Genomic DNA, 14,986 nt, shown 5'->3' with positions numbered 1-14,986 from the left:
ACATTTGAGACCCACAAGGAGAAGAGAGAGGTTAAACCAGGAAAACCAGGCAAGGGTGCTCCACTCTCACCACTTATATATGACTGTAAATAAATGTACACCAAGAATTTTTTTTAAAAGCACATCAGAATTAAATTTTATACGTAACTAAAGAAAAATTTGAAGCAGCTAGAGAGAAATGACATATTACCTAGAGGAGAATACCAATTCAAATGACAGCAGATTTTTTCATCTAGATCCATGCAGACCACAAGGAAGTGGTACTTTGGTTTTCAAGTACTAAAAGAAATGGTCAATGAGGAATTCTATTTTGGAATTCTGTTTCGTTGACTAAATTCCGTTTCTTCAATGAGATGGGGAAATAGACATATACTCAGACAAAAGATATCTAAAAGAGTTTGTTGCTGGCAGACCTATCCTTAAAGAATGGTTAAGAGAGATTCTTAAAACAGGTAGAAAATAATAAAAGAAAGATCACAAATGAGAAAGAACAAAAGAAAAAGCAGAAATGTGATAGAGACTATAGTATAAGATGATTTGCTGGTAGCAAACCTACCCTTTAAGAATAGCTAAAGAAAATTCTTAAAATGGAAAGAATATAAAAGCAGAAAAACGGCTTGTAATTCCCCCCAAAATAAGAAGAATATTGGATTGGATAAAATAAGATTAAATATAATTGATTATTTTTCTTCTTATGAGTGTTATAATAATATTTGATCATTGAGAAAAAAATTACGATACACTCTGATGTGGTGCCCAATGTATGTAAGTAAAATATTTATGGCAATTATATTTAACTATGGGGAAGAGTACAGGGGTTTAAATGGAAGTAAGGATTTTGCACCTCTCTTGAGCTGGTAAAACCAGTTTTTACCAGTAGACTATGATAAATTATGTATGTATATTGTAATAACTACAGCAACCATTAAGGAAATTACACAAAAAGATATACTAAAAAACATTACAAATATAACACGATGGAATCCTAATTAATGTTCAAGTAACCAACAGAATGTAATAAAAAGGGAAGAGAAGAATGAGAAACCAAGAAAACAAAGTATAAAATGGCAGAATTAAGCCCTAATATATCAATAATTACATTAAGTGTAAACGTTTAAATACACTAACTGAAAGACAGATTATCAAGTGGATTTACAAAACAAAAACAAAATAGGAAAAAAAAAAACTACATGTCCCAACAATATGCTGTCTATAAAAACCACACTTCCAATAAAATAACAGAGATAGGTCAAAAGTGAAAGGAAGAAAAAAGATATACCTTACAAACATTAATTTAAAAAAAAAATCAAGAGTGGCTATATTAATATCAGATAAAACATACTTCAGAACAAAGACAATTACAAGAGAAAAATAAGAATGTTACATAATGATAAAAGGATCAATCCACAGTAAAACATAATAATCTTAAATATGTACACACCAAAAATGAGATCCACAAAATACATGAAGCAAAACTGAAAAAGCTAAATAAAGAAATAAACAAATGTAGACTTATACTTGGGCACTTCAACTGCCCACACTCAGTAATTGATAGAACTCCTAGAGAAAGAAAGAGAGAGAGACAGAAAAGAGGGAAAGAAGGAAGGAGGAGGGAGGGAGGGAAGAAGGAAGGAGAAAAACTGAAACAACACAATTAACCAACAGAAGCTACTTGACATATATAGAACACTTATACCAATAACAATATGACCAATACCTCTCATGAACAAAGACATAAATACCCTCAACAAAATATTAACAAGATGACCAAGTGGGATTTAAACATGATGATCAAGTGGCATATCTTCCAGTTATACAATGCTGATTAAATATTTGAAAATAAATTAATGTAATCCACCATAGCAATAGGGAAAATAAGAAAAACCACATGATCATATCAATTGACATGGAAAAAGTATTTGACAAAATCCAACATACACTGCCAATAAGAATCTGTCAGCAAACAGGAATAGAGAAAAACTCCCTCAAGTGAATAAGGAACATCTACAAAAACCTATAGCTAACATCATATTTAATGGTCAAAGATTGAATGCTTTTCCCCTAAGATTTGGAACCAGGCAAGGATGTTCCACTCTCACCACTGTTATTCAACATAGTATGTGAAGTTCTAGCTAGTGCATTAACTTAAGGAAAATAAATAAAAGAGGTACAGATTATAAAGCAAAAAATAAAACTGGTTCTATTTGCAGATAAGATTGTCTACATGTGAAATATCAAGAATATACCAAAAAAAAAAAAAAACCCTCCTAAAACAAATAATTGAGTTCAGCAAGATTTTAGGATACAAGTTCAACATATAAAAATCACATGTCTACATACTAGCAGAAAACATATGAAAACTGAAATTAAAAACAAAATATCTTTTCTAATTGCCTCAAAGTAAATGAAATACTTAGGAAGAAATCTAGCAAAGCACTTACAGGATCTGTATCTTGAGGACTATAAAATACTGACGAAAGAAATCAAAGAGGACCTAAATAACTGGAGAGACTTAAGATATTCATAGATTGGAAGACTCAGTATAATAAAGATTTTATTTTCCCCCAAATTGGTCTATAGTTTTAACACGATTCCTTTCAAAATTGCAGCAAGACTTTATGTAGTTACGTACAAGCTAATTCTAATACTTACATGGAAAGGCACAGGACATAGAAGAGTTAAAACAATTTTTAAAAAAAGAAAGAAAATGGAAAGAATTACTCTCTGACCTTAAGGCTTACTACAGAGATAAAGTAATCAAGAAAGGATTGTACTGGTGGATGGGTAGGCAGATAGACGAATTTAACAGAATAGAGAACCCAATAGTAGACCCACACAAATATACCTAATTGATTTTTGACAAAAGGGCAAAAGCTAAGTCAATTTGTCACCCTTAGACAAAACAAAACAAAGAAAGAACCTCCACCTAAACTTCACACCTTATACGAAAGCTCACTTAAAATGGAACACATATTTAAATGTAAAAAAAGTATATATGTATATATTTAGTAAAAAGCATAGAACATCTTCGTGATTTTAGAGTTCAGTGAAGTTACTAGTCTTGACAACAAAAGTATGATCCATAAAAAGGAAAAAATGACGAACTCTACCTCACGTATATTAAACACGTTTGCTCTGTGAAAGACTCTATGAAAGGGAAGAAAACACAAAGGAAGAAAACACGAGCTACGCAATAGGAGAAAATCTTTGCAAACCATGTACTTGTAAAAGCACTTGTGTCTAGGGTATATAAAGAACTCTCAAAACTCAACATTCAAAAATACCCTATTATAAAAAGGCAAAAGACAAAGTTTCTCTGAAAAGCATACACCGATGATAAATAAGGAAATGAAAATGTGTTCAATATAACTTATCATTTGAGAAATGAAAATTAAAACCATAAAGAGATGTCAGTATACATCTATTAAAATAGCTAAAATTAAAAATTTACATTGATAACACCAATTTCTGATGAGGATTTGGAGAAACTTGATCATGCGTGAATTTTTGGTGGAACTATAAAATGATACACCAGTTTGGAAAAAATTATGGCAGTTTCTTATAAAATCAAAATGTGCTTATCATGCAAGCCAGAAATTGCACTCTTGGGCATTTATCGTAGAGGAATGAAGCAACAATTTACTATTTTAGTTTCTGTGGGTCAGGAATTCCCAGCATGACATAGCTGGGTCTTTTCTTCAGAATTTCTCACAAAGCTGACCTTAAAGTGTCAGCCAGTTTCATATAAAGACTTTACTCAGGGAAGCTGGCTTTCAAGCTTAGTCACGTGGTTGTTGACATGTTTCAGTTTCCAGAAGAAATGGCTGGAGGCCATCCTCCATTTTTTGTCATATATACCTCTCTAACATGGCAGCTTGTTCCACTGAACCAAACTATCCAAAAAGGCAAGAGAAAGAGTATAAGGAAAATGGAAGTTACTGTCTTCTATAATCTAATGTTGGAAGTGACCTTCCATCACTTTTGCCATATTCTATTTTTTTGAAGCAAGTCACTAGGTCCATCCTTCACACAAGCGGAGAGTACGATATAAAGAAGTCAATATGAGTTGGTGAGATCATTGGGGGACATTCTATAAACAGATTACTGCAGTCCATTCTTTGTTCTCTAGTGTCACACATCCTTTTCACATGTAAAATGCATTTATCTACACTGTTTCCAAAAGTTTCATCCCATTAAAGCATCAGTTAAAGCAAAGAATCTCCTCATATAAATTAACGCTAGCTGTGGATTATGCTCCTGTGGTATACTTCCTTGAATACAACTCCTACATCTGTAGATCTGTGAAAGTAAGGAGATAAGTTATCTGTCCTCTATACCACCAGCAATGGTGAGAAAAGCATAGGATAACTTATACAGAAAGTCCTATTCATAAGCAGGAACATAAGAGATGAAAAAAAAAATCACTGGTCTGTAGCAATTCTGCAATCAAGTGGACAGAGTGTTGGGAGTTACTTGGTTAGGTTTCAAGGCCTGTAAATAATTAATTTTGGCTCTTCATTGAGCCCTCTTGGATCTTGGTTCTTCCTTGGCTTTTCATGAAAGGTAGCAAGTGTTTGCAGCAGAGTCGTTCTATTAGCCTGATTCCTACCAGTAGAATTTTGGAGGTCTAATAACCTCTTTTCACTTTGGACGCTCTTTATCCCTTTCATCTTTGCTTGCAGTGTATCTGCTAATACACTTTTCTCAAAAACTTTGTGGGCTTCCTGTGAATCTCCTGGGGGTTCAATTTCATTAGACAAAAGCTACACTCACAAATCTCTTTGAAATGAGTCCCTCTCTACCTTGGGCGTCTGCTAACATGGCTGAAGGACAAAAACCTTAAGGTTTTAACTGAGTGTCTGTGAGGAACACCCTTAATCTCTTTAAACGGCCATCTGCATAACTGAATAACACTGATCCTTTGATCTTTTTGAAGTCTTGACTACCAGTTATACAGTCTCACTTTCAGCTTTATCTCTAGACCATGTTTTCCTGACTGTGTTCAGAAGCCATTTCTTAATTTTAGCATCTTTTGCTGTCTGGAGAGGCTGAGAATTTTCAAAATAATCAAGTTATTCTTCCTTTTTGTTTAATAGCCCTCCTTTCAACTTATTTTTCTCATCATACTTTAAGCAGCACAAAGAAGCTAGGAGCTAGATCTTCAAGTTCATCAGGTACATGTTCTTATTTCCACATACCGCAGACAACATTGCTAAGTTTTCTGTCACTAAATAAAAAGTTTCCTCCAATTTCATAATATGTTCTTCACTATCTTTTGAGCCCTCACTGACAATGTTCTCAAATCCCATAGTTGTACTAAGAGTCTGTTCCAGGCAATTTGAGCTTTCTCTATCATAGCCCTCAAAATTCTTCCAACCTCCATCCATGTCCTGGTTCTCCCACATTTTTAGGTATTTTTTACAGCAGCACCACGAATCTTTATTAGTTATTTATTGCTGCATAACAATTTACCCCCAAAATTAGTGGCTTAAAACAACACACATTTATTTTATTATAGTTTCTGTGTGGGCAGGAATCTGGGCACATCTTAGTTAGAGTTATCTTCTTTAGGGTCTTTCACAAAGATGTGATCTAGATGTCAGCCAGGACTACAGTCTCATCTGAAGGCCTGACTGGGAAGATTCCACTTCATAGTTCACTCATATGGCTTTGGGTAGAATTCAGTATTTATCAGGCTATTAGGTTGAGAGACTCAGTTTCTTACTGGCCCAAATCACTTTCCACTTGGGCTTCTCCATCACGGTAGCTCACTTTAGCAAAGCAAGCACTCTGAGAAAGCAAGCGAGACAGTGCATGCAAAACGGTAGTCACTGTCTTTTTTAACCTAATCTTGGAAGTGATATACCATAACTTTTGCTAAATTCTATTTGTTAGGAGCAAATCACCAGCTCCAACTCAAAAACAAAGGATGGGATTGCACACGGTACTGAATACCAAAAAGTAGGATCTCATTGGGAGCCATTTTAGAAGCAGGCTATCACAGCAAATGATTGGTGAATAAATTTGAATAATAGTCATATTAACTGGTCTTCCTTGTAGGTGTATGGATATTATCGTATCACTGTCAGCGTTGTACTTCAGGACAGATCTTGAAGCATTCCTTTTGATGATGAACGTGACCCACGCCATTCTTCTTCAATTTGTCACTCCCTGCGTAGGAGACTATATGATTGTCTGATTCAAAATGGCCAATATCAGTCCATTTCAGCTCACTAATGCCCAGGATATGGATGTTTATGGGTTCCATTTCATTTTTGATGATTTCCAATTTTCCTAGATTCATACATCGTACATTGCACATTCCTATTATTAATGGATGTTTGCAGCTGTTTCTTCTCATTTTGAGTCCTGCTACATCTGCAAATGGAGGTCCTGAAAGCTTGACTCCATCCATGTCATTAAGTTCAACTCTACCTTGAGAAGGCAGCTCTTCCCCAGTCGCTTTCTGAGTTCCTTCCAACCTGAGGAGCTCATCTTCCGGCACTATATCAGACAATGTTCTGCTGCTACTCATAAGGATTTCACTGGATAATTTTTTTTCAGAAGTATACTGACAGGTCCTTCTTCCTAGTTTGTCTTAGTCTGGAAGCTCAGCTGAAACCTGTCCACCAGGGAAGACCCTGCTGGTGTTTGAATACTGGTGACATAGCTTCCAGCATCACAGCAACCTGCAAGCCCCCACAATACGACACACTGACAGACATGTGGGATCATAACAGATTATGGATAACGTTGCAAAGAATAGAAATTCCAGAACACTTAATTGTGCTTATGAGGAACCTGTACTTAGACCAAGAGGCAGTAATTGGAACAGAACAAGGGGATACTGCATGATTTAACGTCAGGAAAGATGTGCCTCAGGGTTGCATCCTTTTATCATTCTTATTCAATCTGTATGCTGAGCAAATAATCCGAGAAGCTGGACTATATGAAGAAGAACGTGGCATCAGGATTGGAGGAAGACTCATTAACAACCTGGGATATGCAGATGACACAACCTTGCCTACTGAAAGTGAAGAAGACTTGAAGCACTTACTAATGAAGATCAAAGACCACAGCCTTCAGTATGGATTACGCCTCAACATAAAGAAAACAAAAATTCTCACAACTGGACCAATAAGCAACATCATAATAAATGGAGAAGAAACTGAAGTTGTCAAAGATTTCATTTTACTTGGATCTACAACACCCATGGAAGCAGCAGTCAAGAAATCAAAGGAGGTATTGCACTGGGCAAATCTGCTGCAAAAGATCTCTTTAAAGTCTTAAAAAGCAAAGATGTCACTTTAAGGACTAAAACGTGCCTGATCCAAGCCATTGTGTCTTCAATTGTCTCATATGCATGGGAAAGCTGGACAATTAATAAGGAAGACCGAAAAAGAATCAATGCCTTTGAATTATAGTGTTGGCGAAGAATATTGAATATATCATGGAATGCCAAAAGAATGAGCAAATCTGTCTTGGAAGAAGTACAGCCAGAATGTTCATTAAAAGCGAGGATGACAAGACGACTTGTCACATACTTTGGACATGTTATCAGGACGGACTAGTCCCTGGAGAAGGACATCATGCTGTAGAGTAGAGGGTCAGAGAAAAAGAGGAAGATCCTCAACGAGATGGATTGACACAGTGGCTGCAACAATGGGCTCAAGCATAACAACGATTGTGAGAATGGCACAGGACCAGGCAGTGTTTTGTTCTGCTGTGCATGGGATTGCTATGTGTTGGGGCCAACTCAGCGGCACCGAACAACAACAACCACATCAAGTAAGTCTCCCAAGGGATTAGGATTGCTGATTCCAGATTTGCTAATTAGCAATTTGCTAATTGCTCCACCATTTCAAGGTTTTTGTTTTTATTATTAATTAAACAGTAAGTGCTGAATGTCATTTATATTCAAGACACTGATTTATGCTTGCTGCTTTAAATCTCCGATGTCTTATATTATTGTGTTTTCTCGAGAGTATGCCCTCATATCTCTGTATGAACTAATTAAGGCTCTGAACCATTTTTGTCCTCACTTTAGTTGCTGACTACATGAGTGTAACTGCTCATACATATACATAAGCGCATATGTATATGAACACGTATATGCACTATTGCCATATTTTCCTAATACAAATTCATTGTTTTGTTTTTTCAATCTTCTCACAGGTATGGTTTGATCAGACACATAAGCAGATGATTTAAGAAATATGTATGCTCATGAAACAGTGAAAAAATGAAAACTGAATATTAGAATTTTATGATTTAACCCTATCAGATTTCAAAGATCTAAAAAAAAGAAAAGAAAAGTCATCTGTCAGTAAGTGGAACTGTGTGTTTAAAGACACACATATCTTCAAACTTTAGGGCTGGTAACAGGTTAAACAATGTCCTTGGATATCTGAAGCTTAGTTTAATTATCTTTTCAATATTATATGGGAAATAAGTGGCAGCATCAGGTTCAAATCCATGCAGTATGATTCTGATAGTCATCATGGAATATAGTATCTTATCATTAACATAATCTGACACAGTTAGAGATAAAATAACATGTTTTATTACCATTTGTGGACCGCACACAGTGCCATCAGCCACATAGGCATAATCCCTTCCATCTGAGCTCACTGATGACCCAATAGTTATGGACATGCATACATGACCTTGAATATATGAATAAACTGTAGATTGAATATCATTTTTGTAAGTATTCTCATGTGGCCAAACACAAGCTAATTTTCCACAGAGAACATCCCTGAAAAGTAAAAGCAGAAAGTTCCTTACCATTTCGTCTTTTAATGATACCAGATTTCAAGTGAGTATTACGTGGATAATAACATGAATGTTGTTTAACTGATGTTAAGTTAAAAAAAGGCGGGGGGGGGGGATCCAAAATAAAAACACTACCTTATGGTGCACAACAACTGAATGTAATCCAAATAATTAGCATTGCAGCAAAATTGGAATGTATACACTGAACTTAGATGTACAGGCCTAATTTCCTATAACAAAAGTCAATGTTATTTTTTAGCTTCCAGTTGTCCTAGAGCACTCATCAGTATAATTTTGATTCTCAGATCTGGATATTTTCTTTGATTGTGGCTACAATCTCTTTCTATGTAATATATTTTAAACCAGTCTTGCGTGGTAGATCTCTGTGTTATGACTATGGAGAACAAACTCTTCCTCCAATGTCCATACTCTCAAAGTATCTATTTTGGGCTTGAATTCTTGGAATATTTTTTTTCTTTTCTGAGAAGGGATCACAGTCGACTTAGAACAGATTATTCATGTTATTCAAATCCAATCTCATGTAGTGATTCTATTTCAGGCAAATCCACGTACTATATCATCTCAGATAAAACCTAGTTTAAATGTAAGTCATGTTTGCTAATTCTCAGGGTTTCTTTCACCATCCCTTTTCCTTTTCCCCATGAGTTATCTTAGGGTAAGGAGCATTTGTTATGGGTGAGCTAGCAAATCTCTAAAACTGAAGCACTTGGCATAATAAAATGACTGACAGGAGGTCTGAGTCAAAACTCCATTTTGTTATAGACTCCTGCTTCTGCATTCCTGAGAATGTAAACTTGACTTCTTCCCATCAATATGCATATGGCTGTGGGTCCCTGGCTGGGTGGGATCAGAAGACCCTGTCCCCCTATCAATCATCTTGTTTAATGGGCCTGGCTCTTGCCCCAAGATGACTCATGTCAAAAAAGGGTGGGAGTCAGGAATGTGGTTTAGCAGCTCTTAGCAAATAATGGTGGGGGCATGAATGTGATCATAGGAGAACTCAAGATGTTCTGGGAAGAAGGTAGTTTCTGATGATGTACACACTTTGTGATCCTGTGACCATCATGTACTTACCCATGTTAACTATAAAAAGTATATCTCCCCCTCGATGCTTAGGAGCACATGATAGATTCCTCTCTGCCCTGAGTTTCCCCAATTTGAGAAATGTATTATCCTCAATAAATCTCTTTGCTTTTACTTTAACAGAGTACTCTTACTCTTAGACATTTCATAGGAACTTCCTTTATTACATTTCATGAATCCTTTTACTCTGTGGCTTATATTAAAACTATGTTCTAGTACTCCAAATTAACTACTGATATGTACTTCCCTGATTTACATATCAATGTTTCATAAACAAACAACAAAAGAAAACCTTCTCCTCAACAATCTCATTTCTTAAAAATCAAAACTTGCTTTTGGATTATTGCAATTTACAGATTTAACACAAAACTCCATTTATTACCTAATATAGAGCAAGAATTTGTGATTTTTTGCCAGTCTGTGCACACTGTCCACCTTTGGTAATAAGCATCAATCTTCTTTTAGTCTAGTCTCATTATTAGAAATGTATAAGGGAAAGATTAAGGAAAAATAAAACCCTCAATTGTAAACAGGAGAAAAATAGTGATATTTGAAAATATTATCCTGTTATACAATTAAAACTATTTAGTTTCTCTTGACAAGAAATATATAATTTTCAACTCAATGAAACAATCATATTTACATAAAACAAACATATACGTACTTCTGTTCACAAGGTAATGATTGTGAATTGTTAAAACCACAGTTTCCAAATCTGTCATGCAGAGAATTAACTTCTTGAAAACAGGCAAGTGGAGCACCTTTAGCACCTTAAAATACAAACATGTCAGTTAAATCATCACTCTGAATTCAAATGAAAATGTTTTTCAATAAAAGGCTAACAAAAATTTTACTTCAAAATCAAAACAATCATGATCTTGAACTTCTTATCATGCTTTTGTTTTCCTGTGCACCTCTGTAAATGCAAGTAGAAAGAAAAAATATTTAGCATAAAACAGAAGAGGAATTACAATGATTGCAGTAATTATGTCATTGTTAAAAACAATTTGCTGCTCCTCCCTGGGAGATATGGTACTTCCTTTCCCAGTGGTGATCAGAATTGATCTTGTGACTTACTCTGCTTAAAAAAATAAAAGATTCAACGCACGTCACTTACAGCAGAAACCCTCGGAACCAGTACATTGGTTTGGTATATTCTCTTTGTCTTCTAATGTGGTATCAGCAATGTTTTAGATAGAGACTCATCCGTTGGTCTGGGTGCCAGATGCGGAGTAGCTAAATAGCCGTGTTAGATATGTAAACCTTGGAGACTTAGGGGTTATTTGCATTTCATTAAACATAGAAGTTGGTACCTAGAAGTGGACTGCCTCTGTAAAAAGGCAGAAAATATGTGGCATTGGCATTGGAGCCTGGCATAGGTGGTGAGAAAACTATTATCAGAGGCTAAAAGGAGAGTAATTTATGCTTGGCAGTGGTGAAATTATCTTCTCAATAATTTGAAGGGAGGTAATGACTTTAATGAACTTGTTGCCTTAGACAAAGAGGTAAGGAAACTGAATGTGTCTTGGTTACTCCTGGCTGCATTTGACGAGGTTGTGCAAGTATTCAAGAAAAAGATGAGCTAAATTCGGGGGAAAAAATCAGCTATTTCAGAAGCAAGAAAGGAAGGAAATACAGAAAGTCAAGAAACGTGTCCATCCTGCAGACACTGGGATGGTCGATGACAGATACTGGCTGATGTACACTTGTCAAGTCTTTATGTCTACTTGGCTGTTTTGTGTCTCTTCCATGGTGGATGCTCTTTGGTGGATGTTAACCTTGTGGATTAATACAAAGAGCTTCATGTTTCTTGCCCATTCCCATGTGTCCCATGTGTTGTTAGTTGCCATCAAGTCGATTCTAACTCATGGCAACCCCAAGTGTGCAGAGTAGAACTGCTCCATGTGGTTTTCAAGGCTGTGGTCTTTTGGAAGATCACCAGACTTGTCTTCCAAGGCGCCTCTGGGTATGTTCATATTGTCAACCTTTCGGTTAGTAGTCAAGTGCTTAAACTTTGTGCCAGCCAGGGAGCTTCATGTGTCCATACACAAATTTATAACCCAGAACTCTTGCTCTTAATCTTCTAATCTTTCCACATCCAGGCTGCTCACCAACCAGCTGGGCTCTTTGTCACTGCCCATGAGTGCATCTATATTATAACCTCTGATTACGTCTTCTTCCACAGAAAATGGATTACCAGGTGGTCAACGTCTTTAAAAGCCACTTGCAAGTGAAACTGCAGTAGAACTACTGTCCATATTGGGGTTGTAACTAGTTACTGAGTCAACCCACCTGTAAAACAAGCCTCAGGCTTTTTTCTCTTGTGTCAGCTGGTAATAGAAATCCTGTGTATCCATAGGTGTGAGCTGAGCTGAGAGTGAATAAAGACATACTGTTCTGGGTTTCCTGCTCATTAAATTTTCTTCTGCCCTCTCTTTTAGCTTGTGCTTGATTCCAGATAAATGACTGACATCTATTTAACCATATAACCTAGTAGATATGACAGAACCAAGCTCTTGATGAAAAGTTCTGAATACTTGGTCACTTTGTGTCCCAAAATCAGATTCTCCATCTCTACTAGACCCAGTAGTATGCCCAGAGTATTTTCCAAGGTAGTCTAATTCTCCACTTTAGATAACATGGCTTTGTTCTAGAACCCCAGAAGACTTGCACTGTCATCCTCCCACAGAAGATTGCTATAAGCTCCACATGGATCTTTTCTCACAACCTACACTTTTAATATTATAGGGTCTTCTGTGTTTTATGATCCCAGGGGAAGGGCTACTGGCATTCCATCCTGGATGCTACAGAGCACTTTCCTACTTTCCACCTCACTCAAGAGTAGGCCATCATTCTTTTCCCCCCATGCTTCTGGAAGCCATCCTAGTAGAAAGTTTACACTACCTTCTGGGATCCTTGCCAGGGTGTTAAATCCTGTATCCTGGAGGAGTGCTCCTAAAACAACAAACTCTTCTCTATCCAATCTTATGATCAAATACTCTCAAAATCCAGTCCCATCTGTACTCCCTTTCTCCTGGCAGTAACTGCTGGCTAGGACCTAAGCTGCTTTGGGGTATAGTTCCTTCATTCCCTTATCAGGCCTAGCACATCCATGACTCTTTTATATTATGCCTTGGCCCTAATTTTCAGCTAGTGGCCAGGAAGGGCAAGAGGTAGATCTTGACAAGAATACAAGTTGTGTTATGAACAATAGGCTTCTGCATAATCTTCAAGCAAGAAAAATGTACTTACCCCATTCTTAACAGGAAGGGGATGATGAAAGGGGGCTGGGGCATGTCTATAGCTTCAGAACTTTCAGAGATGTCCAGAGATACAAAATTTTGGGGGACAAATTTGCAACTGTCTCCATCCCAAGAGCCACAGTCCCATTTTCTTCCCCCCAAATTGAACCTTAATTCTTGCAAAACAGACCTTATTGTTTGGAAATTTAACCTTCTCTGGATTTCCTTCAACCTCACAATTAATTCTTCAGCTTTTTCTAACCTTCTGTTTTAGGGGATGAGAGATCCTTCATAAATTAACAGCATGGTCCCTCCAGCTTTCACATTTTGATTTCAAATGCACAACACCCTCCTCCTGCAAGCCAGGTTTCAATGATATTTAGCAATAGTTATCCAATACATTGTCCTTGTAATTACTGTTTCCTCCATACTTTTCAACTGCACCAGCTACTGCATTCTCTTTCTCTAGTATATTATTCCAATTCACCCAGTGAGTGTGCCATCAGATTCCACCAGTGATGGAGTGCTCATTGACAGCCTGGAAGTGGGTGATTTAGTTTTGAAAACTAGCCTTATTAGCTATTTTCTCAGACCACTCTCAGTACCAACTGTTAGTGGTTGGGTCTCTAGAAGCCAGCATCAACATGAAGTTTGATATGCTGTCTATTTATTAGGGATCAAAACCTGTGGAAGTGAGGGGGAAAAAGCAGGATAGGGCAAGGGAGAAGTCAAACTCAGATGCGGGCCTCAAAAATACTTAGCGAACCCCAGAGGTAGCTTTGGAACATAAATAACCTGCCAGAGTGTGCTCGATTGGGCCAAATAGGCAGGCCTTTACACCCCTACCCCAATTAATCATTGTATATGTGCTGTCCTGGTTAGGATGTGTCTTTGGGCGAGGTGTCTCTGCCCAGTTGAGACAAATTCTGCAGGAGCTGACAGCTAGAGACTATCTGATGACATCTGGCAGTACTTTGCTTGTCTACTACAGATTGTTTGTCTTTCTTATAGCATTCTATTTTCTTTTCTTTTACTGCACTTAGTGAAACTAGAAGTTATCTATTTCATTTGTGTTTATTGTATTTACTGTCTTTGTCTCTTGATTGTAACTTCCATGAATACGAGTATGTGACTGCCTGTTTTGTGGCTTACTAACAGCCCAGTATACATAGATACTCAGTAAATATTTTTTGATGGACAAATCTACTTATCCTTCTACACTAACTTTAAAACTTTAAATTCATTTAAAGAAAGCATACAACATTGAAGCAAATACTTGTTAATTCATATGTCTCACACAGTAAACTACTTTTAGAGTAGCCTTTTGTCCTGTGGTATTTGTAAACTGGAGTCCCTGGATGGTGCAAACGGTTAATGTGCTTGGCTGCTAACTGAAAGGTTGGAGGTTTGAATACACCTTGAAAGAAAGACCTGATGACCTACATCCAAAAAAATCAGTCATTGAAAACCCTAGGGAGCACACAGGGTCGCCATGAGTGCGAATCTACTCCACAGCAACTTGTAGATTTGTGATATAGAAACAAGGAAAATGCCTGTATGTAACATGAGCCTAACGAAGAAATGAATTGCATCAAAAGATCACATTTTGGGCCCATTTAGGTTAAAAGTGTTTCTTAAACATCCTTATTTCAGTTGGAACTCATAAAGGTGTCAAGTATCAGGAAACTCAATTATGGGTCAAATGATTTTTATTAAAAAAAGGAGTATGACTTAAACTCTCCTTAATGGATCTTACAAAATGTATTATTTAATTGTATTTTAAATTATGTATTAAACCCTGATCATAAGTTACTGTGATAATGACAAATAGTATTTTCAAATAAAAATAAGCATTGACATAGATC

At 36.6% G+C, this 14,986-nt stretch overlaps 1 protein-coding gene across 1 annotated transcript in view; it reads right to left on the bottom strand.

The window, feature by feature from the left end:
• Positions 1-14,986, bottom strand: part of ADAM18 (ADAM metallopeptidase domain 18) — a 125,489-nt gene that overhangs the window by 13,552 nt on the left and 96,951 nt on the right. The window contains exons 15-16 of the mRNA XM_004382137.1: positions 10,544-10,649; positions 8,569-8,758 (exon numbers count right to left, since the gene is read on the bottom strand). Of these exons, the coding sequence (XP_004382194.1) occupies positions 8,569-8,758; positions 10,544-10,649 (296 nt within the window). The remainder of the gene's footprint in view (positions 1-8,568; positions 8,759-10,543; positions 10,650-14,986) is intronic.

The sequence above is a fragment of the Trichechus manatus genome, unplaced genomic scaffold, assembly GCF_000243295.1.
Source record: "Trichechus manatus latirostris isolate Lorelei unplaced genomic scaffold, TriManLat1.0 scaffold00090, whole genome shotgun sequence".
NCBI classification, from domain to species: Eukaryota; Metazoa; Chordata; class Mammalia; order Sirenia; family Trichechidae; genus Trichechus; species Trichechus manatus.
Note: the sequence above shows the minus strand (reverse complement) of the source record. Positions and strands in the feature narration are given on the sequence as shown.